Raw genomic sequence first — 27,907 nt, 5'->3', positions numbered from 1 at the left:
TTCTCCTTGTTTTTTTGCCTTTTCAGCAAATTCCTTTGTGCTTATTGTTTCTTCTACAGTGAAAAAAGTGATGCTTTCAATTTACTTGGCTCAAATGTGTACATTATTTCCACATCAATGAAATATGAGCACAGTAACTGCAAAACATGAGTAAACTGAAAGACAAAATTCATGTGGGAATGATATAAACATTTGAATCAAGGAAATTCAGTACATCATGTTTCAGGTTATACGTCTTCGTTATTGATCCTAGGGCTTATTTAGTAACTAGACTTTTGAAAAAAGGTGTCCCAGAGGGATCACCCACTTTTTGTTCTATAAAGAATCATGTTTGAAAAAGAGATATGAGAATGAGTGTCAATACCAATTTAAGGGTTCTTCCTATCAAACCTTCACACCAGCCTTGGTCCTGGACGTCTACTTTCCTGTGGAGTATACTGTCAACTACAATCTGACACACCTGCTCTAGATAATGATCTTCTTCAGAAGTCCTTGTCCAGAAGTCCAAATCTGGTGCATTAGTGTTAGGAAAAACCACTGCTTTACGCTATGTGGAGAATATTTAAACTTTAAAAAGGTTATTTAAACTCATACATCTCATTTACAAAAATCGTTTTCCAAAGAATTGGCATTGGCACAAAAACATAAACATTTTGCCACTTTTATTTTAAGAGGACCTTTATTTTAATTTGTTTTAAATTGTTTAGCAACTACTATGAAACTATGAAAAATGTGTAATTATGAGAGAGAGGAATTTAACTGTGGGCCAGTGTTAAATGTTAAAAGAGTTAATAAGGTTTATTGTGCAGAGTGTGTTCTTCTTAACCCATGGCTGTGTGTGTGTGTGCTTGTGTGTTTTCAGAGGAGGATGAGTGTGTGAAGCCAGATAATGGAGGCTGTGAGCAGAGGTGTGTGAACACATTGGGAAGCTTCAAGTGCGCATGTGATCCTGGATATGAACTGGCCCCGGACAAAAAAAGTTGTGAAGGTATAAGAAACTCTGTGTGTGTGTGTGTGTGTGTGTGAGCAGGTGTTTCCGCCTGTCTGGTCCAAACACACTCAGCGGAAGCTTCAACCAACCTAAACGGTCAAAGAAAACATCCGCAGTCAACAGGAAAACAACAGGAACAAACATTGTGCACACTAAAGTACTCACAGTCACACAGAACCACACACACACCAAAACTACTCACAACCAAACACACACATATACACACTCTTTCACACATGCAGCCTTTACACCTTAAATGCGTTCACATTTGCCACAAAAATCCTGGTAAAAAGGACATGATATTCTCATCAGGAACTGACAACAGCTCTTTCATTTCTGAATCCCCTACACACTCCCATGATTTTTTTCTCTTGTAAAAACCGAAAACCCGGCTGTAAAAACAGGCTATGCTGCGTAACTTTTGCACAGAAGCTGAAATTAATTCCACAGGAATTTTACTGGGTTTCATGCATAAAGGGATTCTGACTCCGGCTTGCATTTACACTTAACCCCTACCTGTTTTATTACCATTAAATTCATGTTTGAAAGTGGCTGTACACAGCCCTGTGCCTCACACACTGTTACCACTCTCCAGATACAGCCACCTCAAAAAGTAATTGGACATTTGTGCCATACATAAGAAATCTATTTATTTATTTATTAATTTATTTATTAAGTTCATTGTGTTAGGAAAAAAAATGTCAAACCAAGTGGCATTTAGTTTATAAACAGACCATTCCAAAACTGTCATTTTGGAAATTTTTTGGAACAATGCAGGTTTGCATCCAAAATATCTCTGTACACTTCTGAGTTCCTAATCCCATCAACGAACCCAAGTTCACTGGCACCACTGTAAGAAAAACAGCCCTGGACTTTCACATTTGCCCCTGGGTGCTTTACAGTAGCCTTAGTGCAGTTAAAGAGTCTATCATCAGTTTGTGCTAAAAGTATTTTTGATCTGAAACAAATATTATGTTGTTAAACATTTTATGAGGTAATCTAAAGAACTTCATTGAAGTTTACCAATGGTTAAATGGATAAAGTCTCCAAAAACCTTTTGGTGCCACTGTATATACACACACAACCACACACACATACGTTTTTGTGGATCTTTAATAAGTACTTTACAGTCTGAGTCACTGTAGTGCCACTGGAATAACTATGAAACCATTGAAGTTTTAAACTCGGTTTTAATGTGGAGAGGCTTAAGATTTAACTAAATGAACATGTTAGTAACGCAGGATAGATGCCATGATTTCTCTGTCTTTCTTTCTCTCAGCTGCATGTGGAGGTTTACTGTCTAAGCTGAATGGGACGATTACTACCCCAGGCTGGCCTAAAGAATACCCTCCCAATAAGAACTGTGTGTGGCAGGTGGTTGCCCCCACACAGTACCGCATATCCATGCAGTTTGAAGCCTTCGAGCTGGAGGGGAACGAGGTGGGGACAGTGTGGTTATGCACAAGTATAAGTTACTAAGTACAAGTTTTACATTTCTTAGATTTGTGTGTCTCGTTTTCAAGGTGAACTGAAAATATGCAAATATAATGTATCTCTTGACTGTGGATTGAATCGGAATGTTGGGTAGGTTGTGTGTTTGTTGTATATGAAAATCTTTTGGGTAAATAAACTAAACTGAGTCAACTTTTTTAAAGATTCCTTCAAAATGACCTATAATACTAGGGCAACATTACTATCTTGTTGAGAGTTGAAGGAATTCACATCTAGGGCAATTCATTTGTTTAAATTAAGCTGACTTCAAGCCAAGAGGTTTATATGTAGCCTAATTAGTGGTGATGTTGTTACAATTTTCATATCTAGCATATTCATGAGCTTGCAGAACTGTTTCTTAATTTGGCTTGACAAAGCTGTTCATAGTTTTAATATTCCATGCTTTTTTGTACCATTTTTAAGGGTCGGGTTTTGAGCTGGAACCACGAAACTAGCAGTCACCTAGCAACACCTTAGCAGTCATCTGGGATATCATGGCATGGCCTAGCAACACCTTAGCAGCCATCTGGGATATCATAGCATGGCCTAGCAACACCTTAGCAGACATCGGGGATACCATAGCAACTTCCTAGCAACCATTAGTAACCACCTAACAACCACCAAGCTGGTATATCATCAAAGCAACACTGTAGCAAGACCATAGCAACTACCTGGAATTACTGTATAAACCCAATTTTAAGTTATCCAAAACAGTCAACAGTGTTGTGCAGCTGCTTTAACTCTTGAAGCATTATTCACGGACTTTCCCCTTCTAGTTTAGTCACTGATGCTGCTGTGGTTTCTGTGCTGTTCCACAGTCGTGAAACACTAATCAGTGAACAATTAAAAAATAATAATAAATTCAGTGAATTAAGTCAAATGACTTGAATCTTTGCCTAGAAAGTGTGTGAGTGTGTACATTCCTGCCTACATTTGGATCTCTAAGGGCGGACACTTTTTTAATCAAGTATAAATCTCCGTGTGGGAATTTCTCAACTATTCAGTCACATCTAATCATGTGGGAACATGGGTGTTTTTAAATCGCACAGTCACAATTGATGTTTTTTCCCCAGTGGTCCGATTACAATTTATTAGCTGTCTTTTCACGTGTTGTCATAAACTTGTAATCATGTGGTCTTTTACGGTTATAGTCTATTTTGTATAATTTTTCACAGCTTCCTATAAATTATTTGAAGTCTGTGAAGAGTACCCGCATCCTTATAAACTATTTTATAAATTTATTTTAATTATATGTGCATATATATGTATATATTATGCAGCAAATTGCTTTTAAAGTATTGAAAACAGTGATTCCAAACTTTGACAAATTATGCAGTATACATAATGAGACTATGTTTGTTATACTCCATAGCCTGTTTGTTTGTGTTCTGTCTCTAAAGGTGTGTAAGTACGACTTCGTGGAAGTGCGGAGCGGCTTGTCGTCGGACTCTAAGCTTCATGGGAAATATTGTGGCACGGAGGTGCCTGAGGTCATCACTTCCCAGTACAACAACATGCGCATCGAGTTCAAGTCAGACAACACCGTCTCCAAGAAAGGCTTCAAAGCTCACTTCTTTTCCGGTAAGACCAACTGTGTCCACAAATCCATAACTGACCAAACCATGACACCGTGAAGGTTCACACCCTCTCTTACCACTAATTGAGAAACAGCATAGCTGCAGAAAACAAACCGGCCCTGGCGAGGACCTGGCCTATGAGAGAAGGTTTTTTATTTCCAGCAGGAGACTAGGGACCTGATAGAACCTCCGAAGTCTTTTGATCTTGTGTTTTTTCATTTCTGCCCAAGATTGGTTTCATAAATGTTTTTTGGTGTGGATTTCAAAAGGTTTTTCAAATATTTTCGCCAGTTGTGCTGTTTTGCTAACCCTGTCCTTTCTCACAGAGCTGTGTCCTGAGAAGCTTGCAGTACTGGAGAGATTTTTATTGAACAGGGTTTGGATTTACACATTCTCACACCCCGGTTGTCTTCAGATATTTTGAAAAATTGGGTGTCTGTCAAGTTTGCGAGTCGTTTATGTTAGTTATAAGTCATTACCTGTCTATTTTAGATGGACATGTGAAAGAGTGAATAGTGCTTTGTTTGTGCACTTAAGATGTTAAGCTGTTTTCAGTAAGAGCCCCTAGAAGTCCAGAGTTATTATTGCATTATTTTTGGTATATATTTGCATAATTATTTAAATACGCACATAATTACAGTACATGATTTGTTTAATTTCCAGTCCAAATGGCCATTAGTTCCAGGTTATTCATTTTCCAGTATCAGAGGAAACAGAAAACATAACAAAACATAATTTTTTCATTATTTAGTGCTTGCCCTAATTTGCTTTCGTTCTTTTTTGGGAGACGTACTTTCAGTTTTCAAAGAAATTAAAGATATTTTTTCATACCACCAAAGTTTATGAGGTAACATAAACCAAGTAATCCAAACCCATTCAGTGATATTAAGGCTCATAGCATTGAATTGTTTTCTTTTAGGGGAAGGATGGACAGAAACACCTGTGGATTGTTTTAGATCTTAAGCAAGAGCTTTAAGTACTGTCTATCTGAAAGTTTTGTGGTCTAACAGGTCTTGCACAGTTGTTAGGAGCTCCATTTTATATGTATCTTTTAATAATTTTTTGGACTCCTGTTTTTTCACTTATTTTCCTTATATAAGTGGATTATCTTATATTTAATCTCCTAATAAATATCTCCTCAAAAAGGTGTACATAATGGGCATTTTGACTGGAAATTAAATAAATGAAGGCAGGTCTCTGACTTTGCCCAGTAATTTATTACATTAGTACATAATGAATCACATTTACATTAGATTTTTCTATGTATTGACAGGTGGTATTGATTGAAAGTTTAGGATCTACACTTTTGAGTGAGATGTAATTCATATGAAATTACAATATGGCTGTGTTTTTCTGCAGACTTATGCGACTTCTGAGGCTTACTGATGTAAAGTGTGTGATATTGGGGGGCGTTCTCTTTTACAGATAAGCCCGCCTCCTGCATGGAGCGACTTTTTATTTTTTTGTCCTGCCAGGATGTAGCTCCACCTCCATTTGTCCGTTTGATTGGCCGACAGGCCGCCTCAGGGCAGGTCACAGGTATGGCCTCTTCCCTGACTGGTTCTGAGCCACGGTTTGGCCCTTGTGTACTCTGGGCTTTCCATAGTCAGTGCTGGAAATGGGACACTATCTCTATGGCAACAAATGTGTGGTGTTTTTGGCATTTGTTGATCTAATGACAGATTCAATCGAAAGATTGATTCGTTTGAGGTTGGCCCATAACACTCAAAACATTGTTTTTTCTAGTGGATTTATTTTCCTGACTAATGGGTGGTCTTTGGAATCTTGACTTTCATCCCACAGCTTTCTTCTCACTAACAGCCAGTATGTGTGAGTCGATGATTATGTTTTTTTCTTTTAATTTTCTTAAACATATTTAATTCCATTAGAACCTTTACTATGAATCATTTACATAAACCAAGCGTATTTTGCCAATCTTTCATAATGACTCAAAAACAACCAACATTATTAATGTAGTTGCTGAATGAACAGACTCCAGAGCACTAATGGCAATCATGGGCTCTCCTAAGATGTGCTTTTTCCTTTTTAAGGAAATAACATTAAAAGTAGTGTGATTTAGATTGGCTAATGATGTATAAAACAGAAAACAGGCCTTTGGTTTGGCCAGTGTGACATAAGTTTTGAGCTTTAGGTTTAAGTTTGATTGTTGAATGAAGTATTTATTTGGATGTATGGATATATTTAATCACACAGCACAAAAAAATTGGAAATCTTCATTGCAACAAGCCACTGGAAGGATTCAAAGATCTGGAAAATGATGGAGACAAACCTGAATGAAGGTGTACAGAGGACCAGTTTAGAGAGTGAAAGAAAGAAAGAGACAGTCGGAAGGGGGTTACCGAGACAAAGGCATAAAATATGTGAAAGATGGAGAGAGAGGGAGAGAAAGAGAGTGAGAGAGAGTGGGAGAGAGAGAGAATCCCGTTGAATGGATGAGCTGAGTGAATGTGAAAAGCAGCTCAGTCATTGTCAGGAGGCTCCCACGTTAGATCTCTGTTGGCCCTGTGCCAGCAGGTTTGGGGAGGTCCCCGCAGGCCTCCCACACACTCCTAATCCCTGTGTGTGTGTGTGTGTGTGTGTGAGTGTGTGTGTGCGGTCAGAAGTTTGAAGCCAGCAGAGCATTCAGAATAGCTTGATAATGCTGAATTAGTCATGGTAAAATACAAGGACCAAAAAGTAAGGCTTGTGTCTGAAGGGAAATACAATACAAGCTACAAGCTCCTGATCAAAGCAGTTTACTGATAAAAGTCATTTGATAACTGCAGATTGTGGTGGTAATACAGTATTAACAGGGCAAAGCAAATGAAGAGCAAGTCTAGATCTAGTTTAAATGTGTGATTCTATTTGGCAGATTAGCTGCTCTTTTTCTATCACCTGTATTGGAGAATGTCTGAAATGAATTGACAGCACCTTCCCATCCATTTTTAAAATGTTCTGCATAATTTAATGGTTAAGATGTCAACAAAGTCATTCAGAGTGTGAATGTGAAATGCTCCGTTTTACAGAAACTTACTGAGTCACAACTGGTCACAGTGGTGGTGATAGAAACCAGATGTCCAAAGAGTTTAATGCCTCTAAAAGCTACATCTCTTTTTTAACACAAACATGTTGCCTGATGTCCAAGATGTTGCTCAACGATAGTTTTGAGATACGGTTTTGGCCTTTTTTAAAAAAAATTTTTTCACATTTACCACTATTCTTCCATCATCAACACTGCATATATAAAATCAGAGGCATGTGTGGGTTCACTGGTTATTTTGGTTATCAAATAAAGTGTCTATAGTTGTGTTATATCTATATCGTGACTATCGTACTATAACCTCCACTGTAAACGAATAAGAATGGGTAATATTCTCTACAGGGAACCATTTCATATCAAACCACACTGAGTGACTCTGTTTATATCTTTATACTGAATTAAGCAGAAATTTCAAAAGTTCAGCAGAATTCCCATTTAGTACGTATACAGAGCCACATACATTACACATACATTACATGTATCCATTCTTCCATTAACCTTCTGGTATTACTTTTGGTGTGTACTTTGTTTTTTCTTTCATGTCTCTTTCTTCTAGAATAAGGGAATGCACTCTTGTTCTGTCCTCTTGCTTTCAAAGAGGGATGAACTGTCTCACAATTTTCTTCACTTCCATTTTGTTACAGGTCAAACGGATTGACTTTTTATCACTTACATAACAAACACACTTCTTTTCTGCGTTTGCTTTGTCAAAATGAAATTCTTGTGTTCAAGAATTGAATAAAAGAAGTGTAAAAAAGCTGCTTAGCATAGAAGACTTTGGAGTAACTGCACTAATATTCACACTGGGGTTTACTTTATTCTTAAAACAGCAGTTACTGAATACGTTTTTTACAGTAATCTATCTGACTGAGAGATGCCACTTTTGGTTGTGTCATCTCAGACGTGTCTCCCTCTCTCTCTCTCTCTTTCTCTCTCTCCCTCTCTCTTTCTCTCTCTCTCTCTGACTGACCGTGGTGTTTTTTCTCTGTTGTGTGTCAGATAAGGACGAGTGTTCTAAGGATAACGGAGGATGCCAGCATGAGTGCATCAACACCATCGGCAGCTACGTGTGTCAGTGCCGCAACGGCTTTGTTCTGCATGAGAACAAACATGACTGCAAAGAAGGTACACACACACAACAGTTTAACTGTTACAGTTTTCTCTTACCATGTGGTGACGTAGTTGTTATACCACCTTCTTTACATCAGCTCAGCTTTTCACAATTAAAAGGCTCAAAGGCCTCAAGTTGCTGTAAGACTTTGATGTGATTGGCCTTCAAAGTCATAGAACGACCAGAAAACTGAGAGATTGGCCAAAAACTCATATTTAAATATTTAAATCTTACCTCAATTGTAAGATTTATTATTCAATTGTAATCAGGCAAGACAAATTTGTTTAACCTTTTCAGGCAAACGAACTGTAACTATTTCTACCGTTTAATCTGCTCTTCTCTGTTTTCATGATTTGCACGATTTGTATTTAGTTTGTGTCACAAACTACCATTTGTAGACGAAACCATAAATAGGAATAGAAGTCAAACATCAGTCATGTTTTATAATTACACTGTTGAAACATACCAATAATAAGCTCTTGCTGAGCTGATAAGATCAAACTGACAAACAAAAAAGGAAGCCTCGTCCAGCTTTTGTACAGTGATAGAAACTCAGCAGCACACAGAAAGCTCCAACTCGACATGCCGAAACAATTCATTCTCACAAGCGTGGACGTGTACATGCTGGAATTCCTCTGGTGGCAGATTTATAAGAGTTTAAGTGACCATCACTAAATTCTCAGAATGGATCGCTGGCCAGATGCTCGGTTAGACAGGGTCAAAGATTCTTTTTTTAGCTTTGCACTGGAACTCTAAGGCCGGTGTAGCAAACAAGTAATGGAAGCTGATGTATATCGTAAGTTGAGTTGTTCAGTAACCTCAAAAAGACTTGATTAGATTAGAAGACTACATTATGTGGTTTCTAACACAAAGGTACAGACAAAATATGTGCTTCAAATCATGGCTACTAGGCACCATGCTGTTTTTTCAGTTGTCATTAAAAGGTATTCTGCAGCAGCAGTGCAGGCTTTGTGGCCTTTCTCCAGCATGTTGAAGTGTTTAGGTCATGTGTGTGCAGGATGGTGCAGTGCTGCCTTTCATGATGCTGTGAGAGCTTTGCTGCCATGCATGTCTTTAACGTGGCAGTGTGGTTTGGAAAATTTAAAGCAGCTTCTCTCCCATGTGGAGCGTGTGTGTGTGTATCTTTATAAAAGAAAACAGACAGACCTGGGAGAGGAGGACAGAGATATTATGCTTTCAACTCCAGAGTCAGAGAGTCAGGGTCGAGAAGTTAAACCAGCTACATCCTGGAATACACACACACACACACACACACACACACACACACACACACACACACACACTCACATACACACACAACCATACATATGCACATTGCATACACATATATAGACATACACACATGAAAACCTCAGTGTCTCTTCAAGGGCAGTTAACCCACTTTGATTTTAAACATCTGGGCTTTCATGAATCTTCAAAGACCCTATACTGCTTCTGTTTTTCTTGGTGTGTGTGTGTGTGTGTGTGTGTGTGTGTGTGTGTGTGTGAGTGTGTGTGAGTGGGTTTTGCACATCTAAATACATTGCAAAAACATTTATAATTACAAAAGATTAAGCAAACTGTGCTGTTTTAAAATTTAAAGTTTAATTGAACATGAGATAGTAAGTTACCCGAATAATAACTGTATGAAATTTACTGTTAACTATTTTAAATCTTATGCTTATTACATGAAATAAGCCTTATTATTCAGTAACAACATGGACTACAATGCAATTTTTTAGTCTGCTAAACTGAAACACCATTCAAAAGTTTGCACACACACAACTGATAGTATATTTATCAATTTCTTAAGGATATCTTGATCTAACGGCTTCTGCTTAAATGGTTTAACCCTTAAAAGTTGATAGTTACTACTTTGTTTTACTGTACTATTCAAATGTAATTAAGAAATTGCATAATTAATGCTGTAGTTAATTACATAATAAATTACATTAATCTTTGATTTACATTCTATATCGAGAGGTTTGAGTCTGCGCTTATGACTTTTTTTCTGGCTGTTTCAATGCCAACAAATGACAAACATGGCAAAAATGTAAAGGATGTTTTTTTCTTTCTGCAAAGCAAGACTAAACACAACAATAGCGTTTCGTCAAATTCAAATCATAAAATATCCTTACAAACACAGATGTGGTATTGGGGGAACAATAATCGTTAAAATTGTTTCAAAGGCAAATTTAAATAGTGAAGTTGATGCCTATATGTGAATTTGTTTCTAAAACCAAGATAAAGTTTAAAAACTATTTTTGAAATGCTCACCCTACAAAACGTTTTCATTTAGAACTTCAATGAAATTTAGTGATTACAAAAGAAAACCACAACCCACACAGTAATTACATTATCCAGTAACTATAACATCCTTGCCTCCTGCCACTCCACCTCCAGCCACGAGGGGGTCACAGAGAACCTGATTAGGGCAGATCGGTGTCAACTGTTGAACCCCTTATTTAAGGAGAGCTCACAGTCAGCTCTCAGCTCAGTCTTGAGTTCACATTGCCACATGCACATCTCACTAAGCTGGTACTGGTATTGGTCCCCTCTCTTGAGTCTTGGGTTTTGTGATCCTTTGGCTTTACCGAGTAAGTACTTCAGCGTAAGTATTAAAAAAAAAAAAAGCTTTTGCGTTTTCTTACTCCCAGACATCAAAAGGAAAAGGGGGAATGAGGCAAACAAACCAAAATAAATAAAGAAAGGAATTTTTTATTTTTATTTTGAGGCATCTTGAATTCATTGTCATTGTTATCCGCTTCAGTGGCGTGCTCCAGCCTTTCAAGTCGGAGGTTCGAGTCTGCCTTTGACTAATAACATTCTTGAGCTTTTCATTTTATTTTCTAGTTATTTGTTTGAAGCCTTCTGTTCTCCCTGAGGGCTTATTATTGATTTTCTTTGCATATACGTTCTTTTCTGAGTCTCTGCTGCTCTGCACTTGAGCCCACCTTCTTGTGCTTGGCCAGTGGCTTAACCCATAGCGTTCTGGGTCCTTAACAAGGAGACTGCCAGTTTGATCCCTGTGAGGGATAAACCACTTGTCACTTTACTGTAACACTTTATGTAGGGCAGCATTCACAGGATTACCTGACATCAACATAAGCCTTTCATGACAACTGACATAATGCAGACATTTATAAAGGCTCATCCAAAGCATTGTTGGCCTAGCTGAAATCACAACAAAATGGATCAAAGCAGCCTCTATGACAACTGACACTTGTTGGACTAATTCTTTATAAAAGTTCATGCAGCTTTATGTCAGATGTCATGAAAGGGTCATTAAGCATTACAGATGCTGCCCTTCAGTTAACCTAACCTGTTATCCTAATTACTCATGTGTGCCTTGTTAAAAGTTCACTAGTTCATTGTCTGTCTTTGTTAAGCCAGTCAGATGTGTTCTGAGGTGAGGTGGATCTAAGAGCCTGTTTACACCTTGCATCAACATATGTTTCTTGTCCGAATCGTATCTGTATAAACTTTGGCCAGATTCCATGTACACTTTTCACTAAAGTGTGTCCCCAGTTTGACCACATGAGATCCGATTTTACTTTCCTGCATGAAAAGCTCATCAACATGTGCACCGTTTTTGTTTTACTTTTGTTTACTCTTTTCCCTCTTACTGTAAGAGTGGATAAGCTTGGCCTGGAGTGCATGAAGTCTCTTTGTTTGGGTTTAACTTAAGCCTTGCGTATCCTCCATCTTTTGTTGCCTTGTTTAGCAACTCAGCACTCAGCAGACACGTTTCCGCTCACGTTACTGTATACAGATATCAAAAACGCATTCGTTTACACTTTTGTTAAATGTGGCCGAGATCCATCTCTGACCACCTTCAAACGTGGTTTGAGTGATCCGATTGCAGTCCGCTCGCAGTGTTTCCTAGATGTGTTTACACCTGGCTTTTCATGCGGTAGAATGTGAACATGATCTGATCCCCGCAAACGCATGTTTATGCAGAGTGTAAACAGGCCATAAATAGCTTTGTAAAAGGCCTGTATTTATGTGTAGCAACATCATATGTGTTACTTTATAATTTTGACGTCTTTATTATTATTTTAAAACAGGAAAAGTATTATGAATAAGGGCTGTCACTATTGATTATTGAGTAATTATGTAATCTAATGAATATTTTGATGGTTAATTGAGTAATCAAAGTTTTTAAAAAAAGAATAATAATGTACAGATTTGAGCGATAACTGGGCGATAACTTTTTATTAGGAAAAAAACAACATATTTTCCAGAAAAAAAATATATTTTACCGGAAAAAGATAAATAAGGAGATCAGGGAAATTAATTCAGATTCATTGAGAATCATACATTTGTTCAAACTTTTGACTGGTACAGGGCAAACACCTGAGGTCCACACTGTGTACTTTGGAACAAAGTTTGAGTGAATAAACAATGTTTCTTTCACAAATTACCAGTACGCTTTCAAAGTCAGAAACCACCCTTGGACAAACTCTCATTTTAGTACGGTAATGCTAATTAAACACTCATTAATCATTTTGGCCCGGCTAAACACAAAACACCACATTATTCAGTAAACTGTATTTACCATTAACAAAGGAAATGTGCATATTATAACTACAGCCCACTATTGTGCGTACCGGACCTGGTCTAAAATAAGAAATATTCTCTAATGAGGGTTTTAGTTGGAAGCCTGATTTAAGTGGATTATTTAGAGAAGAAAAGCCAAGTGAAATGTAGAACAGAGAGAGAGAGAGGCTTTCTGGAGCAACACAGATGCCTATGGGCTGATACACAGAGCATCGCTTATTCATGATCACATGATCACACCCTATATTCACCGTCATGTAGATGCACTTTTGACTTGTGTGTATTCTACCCCTTCTTACTCTGAGGGGTATGTAATGCACTTAATTTGATTTATATCTGTACATCATTTCCACATGAATAAATATTAATCAGCATTTTGTCTTTGAGTTTACTTACTTTTAGCAGTAACTGAGTTGATCTATATGTGCTGACTTTTTGAATATTCTGTTGCAGGGCTTCCCAACCTTTTGCAACCCACACAACTGAACACAAAAGCTTCCACATCCCACAACAAGATTTAACTCCCTTGTTTCAACAAGTTCAACTTGTTTAAATGCAAGCAAATATAAAACACAATACTGAAGGTATTGAACTTCTCCTGACTGTATAATCAACCAAAACTATCTGGAAAAATCTGTTTGAAGCTTTTTATCAGTGATGGATACAATCAAAAAGAGGGTTTATGTTGACTTGCAATGAAAATATAAACATAACCAGCTAACTGTGTTGGTTATGTCGGGCTTGCATTTTGCCAGAGCAGTCACGTGTTCAGTCTAAATATTTTTGCAAATAATTATCACAAGAAATAATATCTGTCATATAATATTATGTTTGATTAAATGTCAATATAGTAGTAGTAATCATGTTTTGCATTTAATGCAAAAAAAAATTCAATATTATTGTTTATTTATTTAATATTATCTTGAATATTCAAATATTCTATAACAGACTTTCTTAATCCTACTCCTGGTGACCCACAGTACTGCATAGTTTCAAGTATTCCTTGACTCAATACACAAATGCAGCTCACCAACTGATTATTGAGCTCTTCAAGAGCTGGATCAGGTGAGCTGAGCCAGGAACACTCTAAACCGTGCAGTGCTGTGGGTCTCCAGGAGCAGGATTAAGAAAAACGGGTCTAAAGGGATCAGAAATGCTCAAGTCATATTTTACTTTAGTGGGCTGATCAAGGTTTTTAAGCTCAAAACTACTTTATACCAACGCATACACTAAACTCAGCCATGTCAATTTTCAGCAGTGTTTCTCACCTGCATCTTAAATGCAACTGTGAACAGACTAGCTAGTGATCTAGAGCTGTAGGAAACTTATTTGGACTGCACCTGGAGTTGAGACCTGTACTGTTGCCTCAAATAATAAACGTCTCGCAAACCATGCCATATCACAATCTCAAATGAGTCTGGTGTGCAGGACTGGCAACTGCATGCTGTTACAAGCTACCATTAAGACTGATAAACAAACATTTGTTTCTCCACAGATGTGTGGGTTAGTTTAATCGTCAAATTTATTGAGCTATAAATGTATTCTTGAATATCTGTTGCAGCCCTCGTGAAAACGATGTACAGCTTTGAATCGAGTAAATTCAATGCATTACTTCCTTCATGGCACACACTCAAAGCAGTGGTGCCCCCAGCCTCAGCGTTCAATGTGGTGAGAGTGTGTGAGCCATAGGCAGTGACTCTGTAATAGATTTCCTGAGTGTCCTGACCTCAGGGTGGAAATACCTTTGTGCTCTAATGGACACTGACCTAAATTTGGGAGAGAAGAATAGGCTTAACCAGATTTACGCATTTGTCTTTCTCTATGTGTGTGTGTGCGCTGGGTGTGTGTGGTGCAGAACGTTATAATGCAGAAACAGAGATTAGTATTGGAGCTGTTGATACAGCATTTAGCTCTATAATACAGAGACAAAAAATGACTCTTCCTGACTTCACTGTTTTCCTTTAACCCAGCTGAAATAAGTGTGTCATCTGTGATCCATTCAGAAAATTTTATTTTTACTTTTATTTTAGCTTTTATTGTTACTCTGATGAAACGAATCAATAAAAAGCATTTCTGTAGTAATCTGAATTGCGTTCTGAACGTGTGCTCAAACTATCACAATGCAAAATAAAGCAGGATTCAAATTCTTGACTGAAAACTGTTAAGAATTTTCAATGCAATGAAGAAAAAAAAACCAACAGGACAAAACTGGGCTGAAAATTATTTAATACAGTTAACAAAGTTTCTGAAATGACTGCACTGTATGTAATCCAGTGTCCTCACGATCAGAGAATGGTTGGTCATCCAAGGCAATGGATTCCATTATTTATTTTTGGTTATAATGTCGCTTGTGAATTTTTCATCATTTCGAAAATAATTGTAAACAGATTTTGTCAGCATGCTCGCTGGGACGTTTCTGTTGCTGCTTGTTTTGCTGTATTCTGTGTATTGCGCCAGATGTCATGTTACCAGATGTCATGTTTTTTCAAGTCCGTAGTGTGCATGCTTTCGATACTTCTATGAACACTGATGACAAATATCTTGCTTAATGTCCTTGCTAGAAACTGTTAAATAGTTCCACCCGGCCGACATTTGTAGTGTTTATCTGCTGCCGCTCAAACTGTTTAAATACATCTGCACTATCTGACGCAGAAAAGCAAACGCACAGCGTTTTTAGTCACTATTTCTCATTTTCATTAGTGTCAAAGCCCAATCCTGAACAATAATTTTTTCAGTATTTGGCTTTGACACTTAGTTGTAGACTTATTTATTCATTCATTTGCCAATAATTTGGTGGCCAAAGTTTCCATGCATCCCTACTCCAAACATATTGTTGATGAGATGTTAGGTAAGACAAGGTTAACAGTGAAAGACTGTATCGCCCAAATTTTACATAAATACACACACACGCTCTCTCTTTTCTGTCTGCAGGGTTTTAGTGAAAATGTTTGTCTGGCCCAGTTCCTTTGCGTCACAGCAGGTTCCTTGTCAGGGTAGCCTTGAGTGTAATGAATCAAACAGACACACACACACACATAAAGGTATGACTTGACTAGTGACTAATATCTTTTTAAACTAGAGGGTGGGGTGGCCTTCTTTTAATGTGGAGATCTCAGCCTATTTTTGTTTTAAGACATATGGCCGAGAGCTTCTCATCAGCTTGACTCAGTTTTTCCCTGAGGGAGAAACTCTTTTCTCTTGGAGTTGAGAATGAACAGAATCTGTCTTAACCCCTTAAAATCCAATGCTTATTACATACTACAGTAACTACAGGGACTTCAGTGCAAACTGCTGAGCTATTCTCAGGTTATAGAAGTGTGTAAAAAACTTTGGGCCTGCCGGTGGGTCCTGGCCATTTAAGGGGTTGAAATACGTTTACAGTTTGTTGCAAACAGGTTTGAGTCTTTTAATATCAACAAATAGCAAAAACATGGCAAAAATCTAAGTCATGTTTTTCTTCTATTTGAAAATACAAACGTGGTATTAATAGAATTATACTGTCCTGACAATTATTACGGCTTCTAAGGGTTAAAGTGTTTTTAAAGGGAAGCTCTGAAGGGAAGTACGCTGGTCTCTTAAAGGTGCATCTCAGGTGACCGTATTGGCTCAGGGAACCTGAGGAAAGGCTAAGCAGCCTGAGACTGGAACAGAGTCTGGTTCTGAGCCAAAGTTTCCGAGTACATTCTTACCATGATCACTCCAGTAGAAGAGCAAATTTCAGCTCTAGTCAGTGAAGACACAGGGTTTAATTCCACTGATCTTTAAAATATCTGCATAATTCAGTGGTTGAGATGCAAACAAAGTCATTCAGAGTGGTTTGATGTGAAATGCATGGTAGAGAAACTTACTGACTCTGATTTCTTCACAGTGGTGGTGAGGGGAACCGGTGGTCAAGATTTCCACAACACAAATATAACCATTTTATTTACTATCTAAATCACTGAACCTATACGTCTTCCAGTTTATATATGTAATGATTAAATATGAAAAAATAAATCTCTTCGGGTATAACTTTGCCTTACATTATAGGCCAAAATCTTCTTAAAGTTCACAAAACAATGTATGACACATCATCATCAGGCAGCATATTCATTTGTTGTGTAATAACTTTCTGCGATGTAGCTTTTAGTGGCATGAAACTCTTCAGATGTCTGGTTCCTCCATCACCACCACTGTGAACATTTCTCAGTAGGTTTCTCCAGAATGGAGCAACATCACATCAAACAACTCTGAATGACTTTGTTTACATCTTATTGATTTAATTACAAAATTTTCAAAAATCAGTGGAACTCCCCTTTAAGGTTTGATACAGTCTGAGGCTGGTTATGACAGGCCAGGGCTCGCCATGTCAGTGCATGACAACATTCACAGAGTTTTCTGAGGTTTAGATTACATTTCCCTTATTACCATGCAGGATGACAGAAGTTCAGTTAACCCTTAGCAGTCCTAATGCATGCTGTTATTTCCTACTCATAGCTTATTGAAACAAGTGACATGAAAACCTTCAGTGTCAAACCAATACTAATACGAGTCAGATTTTTTTTCTTTAAAAACTACTTAAAAAAGCTTTAAAAAGCTTTGAAATTAGGTACTTGTAATTGAAGCCCTAAAACATCTATAAGCAGGCTATTGTACTCTACTCGATCACTCTGCTCCCCCACAGAAAGAACTAAACAGCTGACAACATCACATCACACAATATGAGCGTGTGCTATTTCAGGACAGATTTGTTACAGAATTGAATATGTGATTCAGCATTTTCAGCCTTCTAGAGTTATCCATCAACCAATGATTAATCTCCAATAATTATATTTAAATTATTTATGCAATGTAAATCAAATGCATAGTAAAATCACAATAAATTTAGATTTTTAAAGGTTCAGTTAACACGAGCAGTGTGAAACCAGTCACTGTGAGCCTTGTGCAGTTTCACTAGCCTTTCAGTGTTCGTTTAGATCAGATGAAATTTCTACTCATACTAAAGCTCATTCTAACTCTTATTGTATTGAACTTATGTTAGCTTTTAACTCATTTACAGTTGAATTTTTAATTTCATTACTTTATGTCCCCCATGTCTTTGTCTTTCTCTTTCCCTTCTCCTCCTCTTGCTCCCTTCTTTCTCTATTTGTCGATCATCCCTTCTTCCCTTCTCTCTGCCCTTCTGTTTGGTTCATGGCCTGAAGCTGAGTGTGAGCACACAATCCACAGCCCCAGCGGCACCATCAGCAGCCCCAACTGGCCCGATAAATACCCCAGCAGGAAGGAATGCACGTGGGACATCACCGCTACGCCGGGTCACCGGGTCAAAATTGTGAGTGAATACAGTAATAAAAGCCTCTACAATACACAGTCACACATTTATGTGGAGGCCTCTATTAAAACTATTATTCACACATGCATAACCTGCTTATAACATGTTTGAATGCTTATGTCAATCAATATATCAAAATCTCAATACATCAGACAGTGTCAAACAGTAGAACACTATGGATGTCTGCTTACCCCAAATGTAGTCAGTCAGCAAAACTTGATTTGTTATGGTTCTTTTTTTAGCCTTGCACTGGAGCTATGAGGCTTTAGCTCGCAAAAAAAGTTTATACCCTACCAATTCAAGTTTAAGTTGTTAAGTAATCTTAAACACATATATGGTATAGTCGTATACTCTAACACTGTCTGGTATACTTTTATTTATTAAAATGTATAAAGGCTTTGAGATGACAGTCACTACTGTGTTTTTAGCTATGCAGTGTACGTCTTTACACTGTTATAGATTTACAACTACTTTGTCATGGTAGAGCTCCTGTGCTAGACGTGTTTGTCACGTTTTTATTGAATAGCAGTATGCTGGTATGCTGCTAAATGCAGACAGAACTGGATTAAAGTTGAGGTTCCTCACTATCCTGGAGAGTTAAGGACAGAGAGACAGGGAAGCGTGTTGCGCACACGAGATCAGCAACGCCATCACACACTCATAATCCTATCAGAGCGTGCTCACGTTTGCAGGCAAATGCTCTCGACAGGACAGCGCGCACACTCGTTCTGGTTTTCTCTCACGTATACACACGTATAATCTCCTGTCTCACATACACATGCACACTCTGACTTAACTTTTTCATCTTTTTCATATTTAACCCATAAAAGGCAATGTAATACTATGGATTTTTTTTCACGTTAAGGGAAATTGACAGGTCTTTATTTAAAAAAAAAACAAACACTGGTGCGATTGCTCTGGTGAGAATGCTGCTATTCGAACTCTAGTGTGCACCAAACAAGTAGGCCAAGACTTACTAAAGAGGACCACTCAGGTGCGGTTCATTTGAAGTATGAATGTGAAACGGACAAAAGACGTCCAAGTAGACCAAAAATAGAATCAATTGCTGTCTTCTCTCTGCACTTTTCTGACTTTCTTTGGTTGGACAAATTCCTGAAACTGTTTGCACTCATGCAAGAGTTTTACCATCTCTTCATGAGCTCTGAAAATATAGTTATAGAATGAATAGTTTCAGTTTTGAACACCCCGTATCTCAATTTTTAACATAAGTTGAGTATTTACAGTGCAGTTTACATTGTGTTAAAATTTCATGACGGATGGACCAACAGAAACAGTCCAAAATGACTTAGAGTAATATACTGTTATGTTAATTTGTTATGTGTTAATTTGTTATATAAGTTAAAAATGTGTTTTCCTTCTTTTTGTCGCTAATATGTCAATTTTTCTGACAAATTTGCCCACTCAGTTATGACTTTTTATTTATGTGACTTCTGTATATGTTATGTATTAGGGGTGGGAATCTCTAGCCACCTCACGATTCAATTACGGTTCAGAGGGCTGCGATGCGATTATAAAACGATTATCGATGTATCTCGATGCATCTTTTTTTCTATATAGCATTTATATTTTCTCACTGTGTGAGCTCAAGTTTCAAGTTCAAGTTTCAAGTTTATTTGTCATTTGCACAACATGTCAGGACATTTATGCATTGAAATGCTTGTGGTGAGGCTCAGCTAATCACTCTACAGAAAGTAAATAAGTAAAAATAAAAATACAAGAAAAACCAACTGAAATATATTAAATATACACAAAATATACACAGAATATAGAGACAACATACATTTTAAAGTGACTAAGTAACTCAGTGTTGTTATTTAAAGTGACTTGGTACTTTTAAAGCAAAGTATTTGTAATGATCAATAATGAATTTACTTCCAATATCTTTTTTAATAAAACAAATGGAAGTGATGTAGCAAGTGAACTAGAAGACTCTCATTCACTGCTCTTGTTTGGAGCACAAGAAGCTGCTGCTACTCATCTGTGATAAAATGCGCAGTTACGGTGAAATAAGATCCAGTGGTGATGGATGACCACGCAGCACATGTTACAGCTGTTCTACCTGTTTTCTTTAGTGATTTTATCACTTTGGTTTTGGTCTCGTTTTGGAGACGGGGGGGTCGCTGTGGCAGTAAAATGTCTTCGAGACGGGTCGTGTGAAACATAGCGCGAAAGCCCTGTTTCGCAACGACTGAGAAGCAGCGTGCAGACTGCAGGTCTCATAGCAACGATGCGTTATTCACATTTATAAGCAGCGCAGTTAAATCTGCAACAAGAGACTGTCACACACTAAAAAGCGGCGAAGCTGAAGTCGCTTCTCTTTCGAATTCTCCCGTTCCACCTTAAATGGTGCCGTATTTACATTCGGCGCCTCAGTTAGAATTTAAGATGGAACGGGTATATTCGAACAAGAAGCTAGAGAATAAGAAGTGACTTCAGCGTCGTAAAACAGTCGAACGTTGAGAGACATTTAACTGATCTACTTCTAAAGGAAAGTTTTCTGGCGGAGATGGGAGGAAAGCGGCTGTAGGCGAAGCTTAAAGCACAGCAAAGTAAATCTGCGTTTTCGTTTATATTGTTTAGTCTATACTAGGACATTATCACACACTGAGACATACTGGACATTAAATGTTGTGGCTCCCAAGGTGGTTTGATTTTTGTTGAAAGGTCAAAATGGCTCTTCTTAACATTTGAGTTGTGACTCCTGACCTAACCTGGCTTTAATGCAGAGGGAGCCGGTCGGATTTCTCACTCATCCAGTAGTGTTTTTGTTATGTGCCGCCACAGACTGTCCGGGCGCTGCACTTCCGCACTTCCAAGTTTCGCCTTTTGCGTTCCGTCAACATTACGTTACAAATTAAATATTTAGAAAATCGATTTTTGACATTTGTGAATCGATTCAGAATCGTTCATGTCCGCATCGCAATGCATCTAAGAATCGATTTTTTTCCTGCACCCCTATTATGTATATTTACATATACAAACACATCTGATCATAGCTAAAACACCCCTGTCTCTTGCTACTCAAATGAATAAATAAACACTGCAGTGAACGTATTAACCTCATAAATCACCCACTCCCACAAACAGCTGCTTCCAGAAAATCCCCCTGACATATTTTATGATTTTACTCTATACTGTGTCATACTGAGTTCAATGCAGGAAGTCCCTCCTGGCCAGAGGGGTCAGAGATGGCATGTTAGCGGACAGCTCCTGGGTCCATCTGCCCCTGATCAAAAGGGAACAGGAGCTCTAGTCACTTCCTGTGGGACAGGGGATCACAGTAGGGGCATGGCTGACCTCGCACTGACAGGACAGCTGCTGAGAGGCCTGGGTGTGGGTGTTAAGTGACTTTTAATGGCTCAGTAGTGTGAGAGAGGCACACACGGCAGAGAAAGCTAAGAGATGAGGCCAGAGAGCCACATGAAAACCATCTTTAAAAAATGGAAAGTGCAGACAAGATTCAGACTTCTAGGTCGCTGATACCACTGTTTTTAGCGATGTGATGTTTTGTTTTGTCCGTTTTTATAGATAACGGTCTGCCATACAGTGTCAGAAACCACATCAGCAAGTCTACTTGAGACTATTTAACAGCTCAATGCAGTTTGAGGCCAGTGTGTGATGATTTAGACATGCAGTTTGCACTATGCTGATCAGTGAGGTGTAAGTGACCATTACTTATTAGCTACATTAGCCTTGTAGCCTTTCTTTAACCTATTACTCTCCTGGCTTATGATTCTGTTATTAATCTTATTATTCAGAAACGATCATGAATTACTCAGGAAGCATATCACAGAAGAAAACCTTGTATCTCCATTTTTGTTGTTTTTCAGTTTTTGACATAATTTGAAAATGCCTGTTGTCCTTTACACTGTGTGTAAATTTCATGATGATTGGACCAAAATGACTTGGAAAAAGTCTGGTTCCATTGACTTACATTAAAAGTAAAGTACGTTTTTTTCTTTCTCCTGAAAAGTTACCATTTTGGAGATACGAGGTTTTCTTCTGACAACAGCGATATGTAGTTACGAGAGTGAGGTATGGAACCCTGGAACTGCCCACAATTCCTTGTAGTTAAATGGGTTAAAACGTTTAAAAATGGATTCAGATTTACAGACTCCTTGAGCTTATAAAGGCACCCGAGTTTCCTGTGTATGTTACAGTTGATCCACAACCAATATTCACCCAACATCTGCTTTGATAATGATGAATAATGACCATTTTCAAGCCTTAGAAGTTTTTGGCCAATTACAACATTGTCTCTAAGGGGGAACACATGGCCCCTTGCAGCTGCTTTGCATTTGTGTTTAATTTGTAGCTAAACAGACAAGCTGAAAACATTTATTGAGGCATGTGAATAAGACATTTAGGAAAACGTCTTTGTACGTTCAATATTCATGAACAGAAATAAAGCGCTCAAAGCAAGTGACTATGGAGGAACATCATTTTATGCCACACAAGCAGAACTAAACTGAGAGACAAACAGAAACATGGTAATGATGGACTGCTTGAAGAGTTGAAGAAAAGTAAACAGTTCAGAAGGTGTGTCTTCATTATCATCCTTCAGTGTATTTCATCCATGTTTTCTCTCAGTTCTTGTTCCAGGCAACAGTAGATTCAGCACAACCTCTGCTAATGAGATACATCACACAACAAACGTCCCAAAACACTCTAATAGAAGATAACAGTAGTCTGTAAACAACTGTAATAAACAGTCTAATACTAACTATAACAGGAGATTTTAGTCCATAAACAACTCAAAAACACTCATGTACACTATAATAGGAGATAGTAGTCCAGAAACATCCTCAGTAAACCCTCCTATACACTCCTTTACACTATAAGGACTTGTAGTCCACAATCTCAGTAAACACTCCTATACACTAAAAATAACCACTTCTATACACTATAATAGGAGATATTAGACCAATAGCAGATATTTGTCCATTAACAACCTTAAGAATCCAACACACTATAATAAGAGAGATAAATCCTGCAACAACTTCAATAATCATTCCTATACACTATAATAGGAGATATTACGCCATAAACACTCTCAATAATCATTATTTAACATTATAATATTAGTTATTAGTCCATAAACAACCTTCCAAAACGTGTCTCCATCATTACTATATAGGCTACATCACCAACAAAGATGATAGATTAAAACTGATAAATATACAAAACAATAGAGCAAGCAGCTCATTAGGCAGTGTAAAAAACTGTTTTCTGTTTTTTACAAACTCACGCAGTAGTTTCATGACAGAAAGAAACAGCCCACATCAACACATTGGTGCTTGCAAGTTAGCCCGTTATCTGTACTTTCACAGGACAAAATGCATCTCTCCCTGAAGGAATTGAGAAAAAACTCTAAAAACAGCATTTGGACACCCAGTTTAGCACCCATTCTGATAGCCTTAACAGTTGCAAAATTCAGTTGGTTCACTGACTTTCTTTCTGCTTCCATTCCTCTTTTTCTCTGCAGACATTTAGTGAATTCGAGATCGAGCAGCATCAGGAGTGTGCGTATGATCACCTGGAGGCCTTTGACGGTGACTCAGATAAAGCGGCCATTCTGAGCCGCCTTTGTGGCAGCAAGATCCCGGAACCCCTCGTCTCCACTGGCAACAAGATGTACCTTCGCTTTATCTCTGATGCCTCAGTGCAGCGCAAGGGCTTCCAGGCTACACACTCCACAGGTCAGTCTATGGGTGTGTGTGTGTATGCATATGTATGTCAGTCTGTCTGTGGGTTTTGGTATACATTTAGGAAAACTTATATTTCTAAGTGAATTGAAAGTCTCAGAGCAAATGGTTACCTCTAAGTTTACTGTAAATATTGTAAAGTGTATTGTAATTTGAAAGCTTTTCCCAGGACCAAAAACTACCTAGTCCTCCGTAGTTCCTAACTGGCCCTTAAAGTGCCTAAAACAGACTTGTGTAACAGTGCCTTCTAGTGGCTAAATAGTGCATGACAGTGAAGCTGTGTACTAGTTGTAAAGCTACTTTTGAACCACGAGATATGAATAAACAAAAAATGGTTCAGTAAACATAATGAATGTAAAAGAACTGGGCAAAGCATCCAAGAGTGGTCTTAATCACCTACAGATTAAAGGAAATAATGGTCACTACATACAGTGCTGTGAAAAAGTATTTGCCCCTTCCCAATTTTCTCTATTTTTTGCATTTTTGTCACACTTGAACGTTTCACATCATGAAACTACTTTTAATATTAGACAAATAAAGTAAACACAAAATGCTGTTTTTAAAAGATGATTTCATTCATTGAGGGAAAAATGCTATTTAGCCCTATCTGTCCCTATGTGAAAACATTGCCGCCTTAGCTACTAAATCAACCAGTTAACCAAATTCAATTGACTGTTGAGTTCAATTTCACTGCCACACCCAGGCATGATTACTGCCAAACCTGCTGAATCTAAACATCACTTAAAAAGAACCTGTCTGGCAATGTGAGGCATGCTAGAAGGTCTCAAAAAGCAGCATATGATGCCACTTTCTAAAGAGACTGCTAAGGCTCTGGGGCTCCAGCGAACCACAGCGAGAGTTATTATCCACAAATAGAAACAACTTGGAACAGTGCTGAACCTTCCCAGGAGTGGCTGACCTAACAAAATTTCACCGCGAGTGCATCGACAACTCATCCAGGAGGTCACAATAGAACCCAGATGAACATCTAAAGAACTGCAGGCCTCACTTGCCTCAGTTAAGGTCATTGTACACGATTCTACAACAAGAAAGACACTGGGCAAAAATGGGAGAGCTGCAAGGTGCAAACCACTGCTGACCAAAAATAACACAAAAGCTTGTGTTGCATTTGCCAAAAAAGCATCTAGATGACCCCCATAACGTTCGGAATAATATTCTGTGGGCTGATGAGTCAAAGGTTCAGCTTTTTGGAAAGCATGGGTCCTGTTACATCTGGCATACAGTTAACACCGTATTCCACCAGAAGAACATCATATCAACAGTCAAACATGGCGGTGGTAGTGTGATGGTCTGCGGCTGCTTTGCTTCAGCAAAACCTGGATGACAGTTTGTGACTTTCAGCTCAAGTGCAGTTGGGTTATGCAGCAGGACAATGATTTAAAGCACACAAGAAAGTCCCCCTCTGAATGGCTCAAAAGAAACAAAATTAAGGGTTTGGAGCCAAAGTCCTTCATAGCGATAAAAGACTCATCACAAGTTATTGCAAATGTTGCAATGTGCAGTTGTTACTGCCAAGAGTGGCACAACAAGTTAGGTTTAGGGGGCAATTACTCTTTCACATGGGTAATATAAGTTTTGAAAAAATCTTTATCTTCAATAAATGGAATGATCATTTAAAAGCTGCTATTTGTGTTTACTTGTGTTGACTTTATCTTGTATTAAAATTATTTGGATGATCTAAAACATTTAAATGTGAAAAAATTAGCAAAAATAGAAGAAATCAGGTGAGGGGCAAATACTTTTTCACAGCAATGTACATTAATAACGAAAGACAATTAGTAGTTGACCTGTTTATCTGCAACTGCTTAAATATTTAAACAAGTTCTAATATAAAACTCTGTCTGTGTAGAGTGTGGAGGGAGGCTGAAAGCAGAGGCCAGGCAAAAGAACCTGTACTCTCATGCCCAGTTTGGGGACAATAACTACCCAGGACACACGGACTGCGAGTGGCTGATCACGGCGGAGGCTGGTTACAGCATCGAGCTGACCTTCACCACCTTTGAAGTAGAGGAAGAGGCCGACTGTGGCTACGACTACATCGAGCTCTATGATGGCCATGACACTTCAGCCCACAGACTTGGACGCTTCTGCGGCTCGGGGGTAAGAGCTGAAGCATTGTGGGTGTGAGAGTATGCATGCGAATGTGTGTGTGTGCCAGAGTACATTATTGACAGTAGTCAGTACAATGTTATTTGTTATCGTTATTATAAAAAATGATGCCACAGCATGTTTTCCTGAGCATATTGTGTTTTTTATCATTACTTAAAGAACATTAAGTAACTGTGTGCTTCTCACAAAATGATTTAGACCAATGATAGTGATCCAGTAAACAACCAGTAGTGTCACTGAAAATCTGTTCTTTGTTACATTGAATAAAAGTTATTGTCCTCATAGTTTGTACTCAAAAGCATTTATTATTTTCTATTTTCTTTCTATATATAAATTAGTTCTTGCTTGTAGCTCAATGAAACCAAAAGAGAAATTCTGTTAAAAGTGCGTCTGTTAAACTTTCAATCAGTATTGCTGTAGTTGCTTGTCCTGTTTTCAGAGTGTTCAAAGTACATCTCTACACTTCTGCTCCTAACAAGCACATGTTTATTTAGAAGAGAAGGTATTTTATTAGCATTTGAAGAAAAGTTATTGTTGTATCTTGTTTTGTGTAAAGAAAAATTTCTTGACTTCACATCCAATGAAAACTTGCCTGTACCTGTCGGTACAAAACACAGACCGAATATGAAGTAAATCATTATGTAACTGTGTGGTTGCATTTTTAAAGAATTGCAACAAAATGACAATAATAACCTGAGACTTACTATCTTTTGCATTTATGTGTCTTTGCTGCTGTTGTGCATGGTAAAACCTTTTCTCTCTCTCTTGCTCCAGCCTCGTGAGGAGCTATATTCAGCTGGCGACGCTGTATTGATTCGTTTCCACAGTGACGACACCATCAGCAAGAAAGGCTTCCACATCCGCTACACCAGCACCAAGTTTCAGGAGGCGTTACATATGCACAAGTAATGCTGTCACACGCACTCGCATGCAATCCCCCTGAAAGAAGGGGAACGCTGACAGAAGGACAGGAAAAAAATGTCACCAAAGGAGAAGTCAAATTCCCACACATCAATGAATAACGTCAAGAGTAACGTCAGTCAAAGACTTTGCCACGTTTTCCTGCACTGGATTTTTACCTCCTTGCATTATTACACGTCCAGCCACTTCTGAGACTGCTGTCCATCAGACTCAAAGCTCCAAACAGATTCCCTGAAACTCGGGGCAACTCCACCCATTTTGCCACAGAGACGCTTGATTGGACCGAGGTGGTCATGCTGCTCTCTGATTGGGCCAGTGCTGCAAACTCATCCATATATACTATAATATCCACCTCCACGCAGTCACTTAAATATCCTCTAAAACTGACTATGCTGACTCCCTCCTGTTCAGGAGAGAAGCTTATACGTAGATGCTGCACTCCAGCATGAAGAAAGACAGAGCGGGACATTTACAAGCCTGTGAAAGAGTATGAGTGTACGCGTGCGTATGTATACGTGTATGTATGTGTTTTGTATTGAAACTTTACAAGTTCAAGACAACATGGGAAGTCTGGTTCCAAGAAATTGAGCTGCTGTTGTCACACTATACCTCAGCTATAATGTGTGTGCGTGTGTTGACTGCGTGTGCTGCATGCGCACATGTTCCTTTAGGCGTTTGTGTGTCTGTGGGTTTTTCCTCTAAAAAGGATGAAAACATGAGGAATGCTTTAATGTTAATGCAATGTCTGTGACTGTTTACATGTGTGCGTGTATGTATTCCACCCTGTAACGATGAAATGCAAGGATACTGCTTTCTTTGAAGCCCTAAATGCTATGAAAACTTCATCAGAATCTTTTATTCTTTCCTCTGGTGAAATCTGATTTTCCATCAGGCTTTTGAGATCTATTAATCAAATCTTAAACGTCCATTCACTTTCAAAGAGAACATTGAGTCTGCAGTTAGATTTTTTCAGAAATGTTTGTTTGTACTGAAATTATATCCACTAACATATCTGACTACTTAATGAGAACCACAAGTGAACTGTAATC

At 38.2% G+C, this 27,907-nt stretch overlaps 1 protein-coding gene across 3 annotated transcripts in view; it reads left to right on the top strand.

Annotated features, from left to right (window-relative positions):
* The window catches only part of tll1 (tolloid-like 1), a 74,431-nt gene extending 47,216 nt beyond the window's left edge, over nt 1-27,215 (top strand). For all 3 annotated transcript variants that reach the window (XM_036582941.1, XM_036582942.1, XM_036582943.1), the window contains 8 exons: nt 863-988; nt 2,271-2,431; nt 3,883-4,063; nt 8,099-8,224; nt 17,954-18,081; nt 23,588-23,801; nt 25,678-25,928; nt 26,712-27,215. In XM_036582941.1, the coding sequence (XP_036438834.1) occupies nt 863-988; nt 2,271-2,431; nt 3,883-4,063; nt 8,099-8,224; nt 17,954-18,081; nt 23,588-23,801; nt 25,678-25,928; nt 26,712-26,846 (1,322 nt within the window). In that variant the 3' untranslated portion in view covers nt 26,847-27,215. The remainder of the gene's footprint in view (nt 1-862; nt 989-2,270; nt 2,432-3,882; nt 4,064-8,098; nt 8,225-17,953; nt 18,082-23,587; nt 23,802-25,677; nt 25,929-26,711) is intronic.
* The last annotated feature ends 692 nt before the right edge of the window (nt 27,216-27,907 follow it).

Source organism: Colossoma macropomum, unplaced genomic scaffold (assembly GCF_904425465.1).
Source record: "Colossoma macropomum unplaced genomic scaffold, Colossoma_macropomum, whole genome shotgun sequence".
Lineage (NCBI taxonomy): Eukaryota > Metazoa > Chordata > Actinopteri > Characiformes > Serrasalmidae > Colossoma > Colossoma macropomum.
The sequence above is the reverse complement of the archived record's forward strand: the minus strand, read 5'-3'. Positions and strand labels throughout refer to the sequence as shown.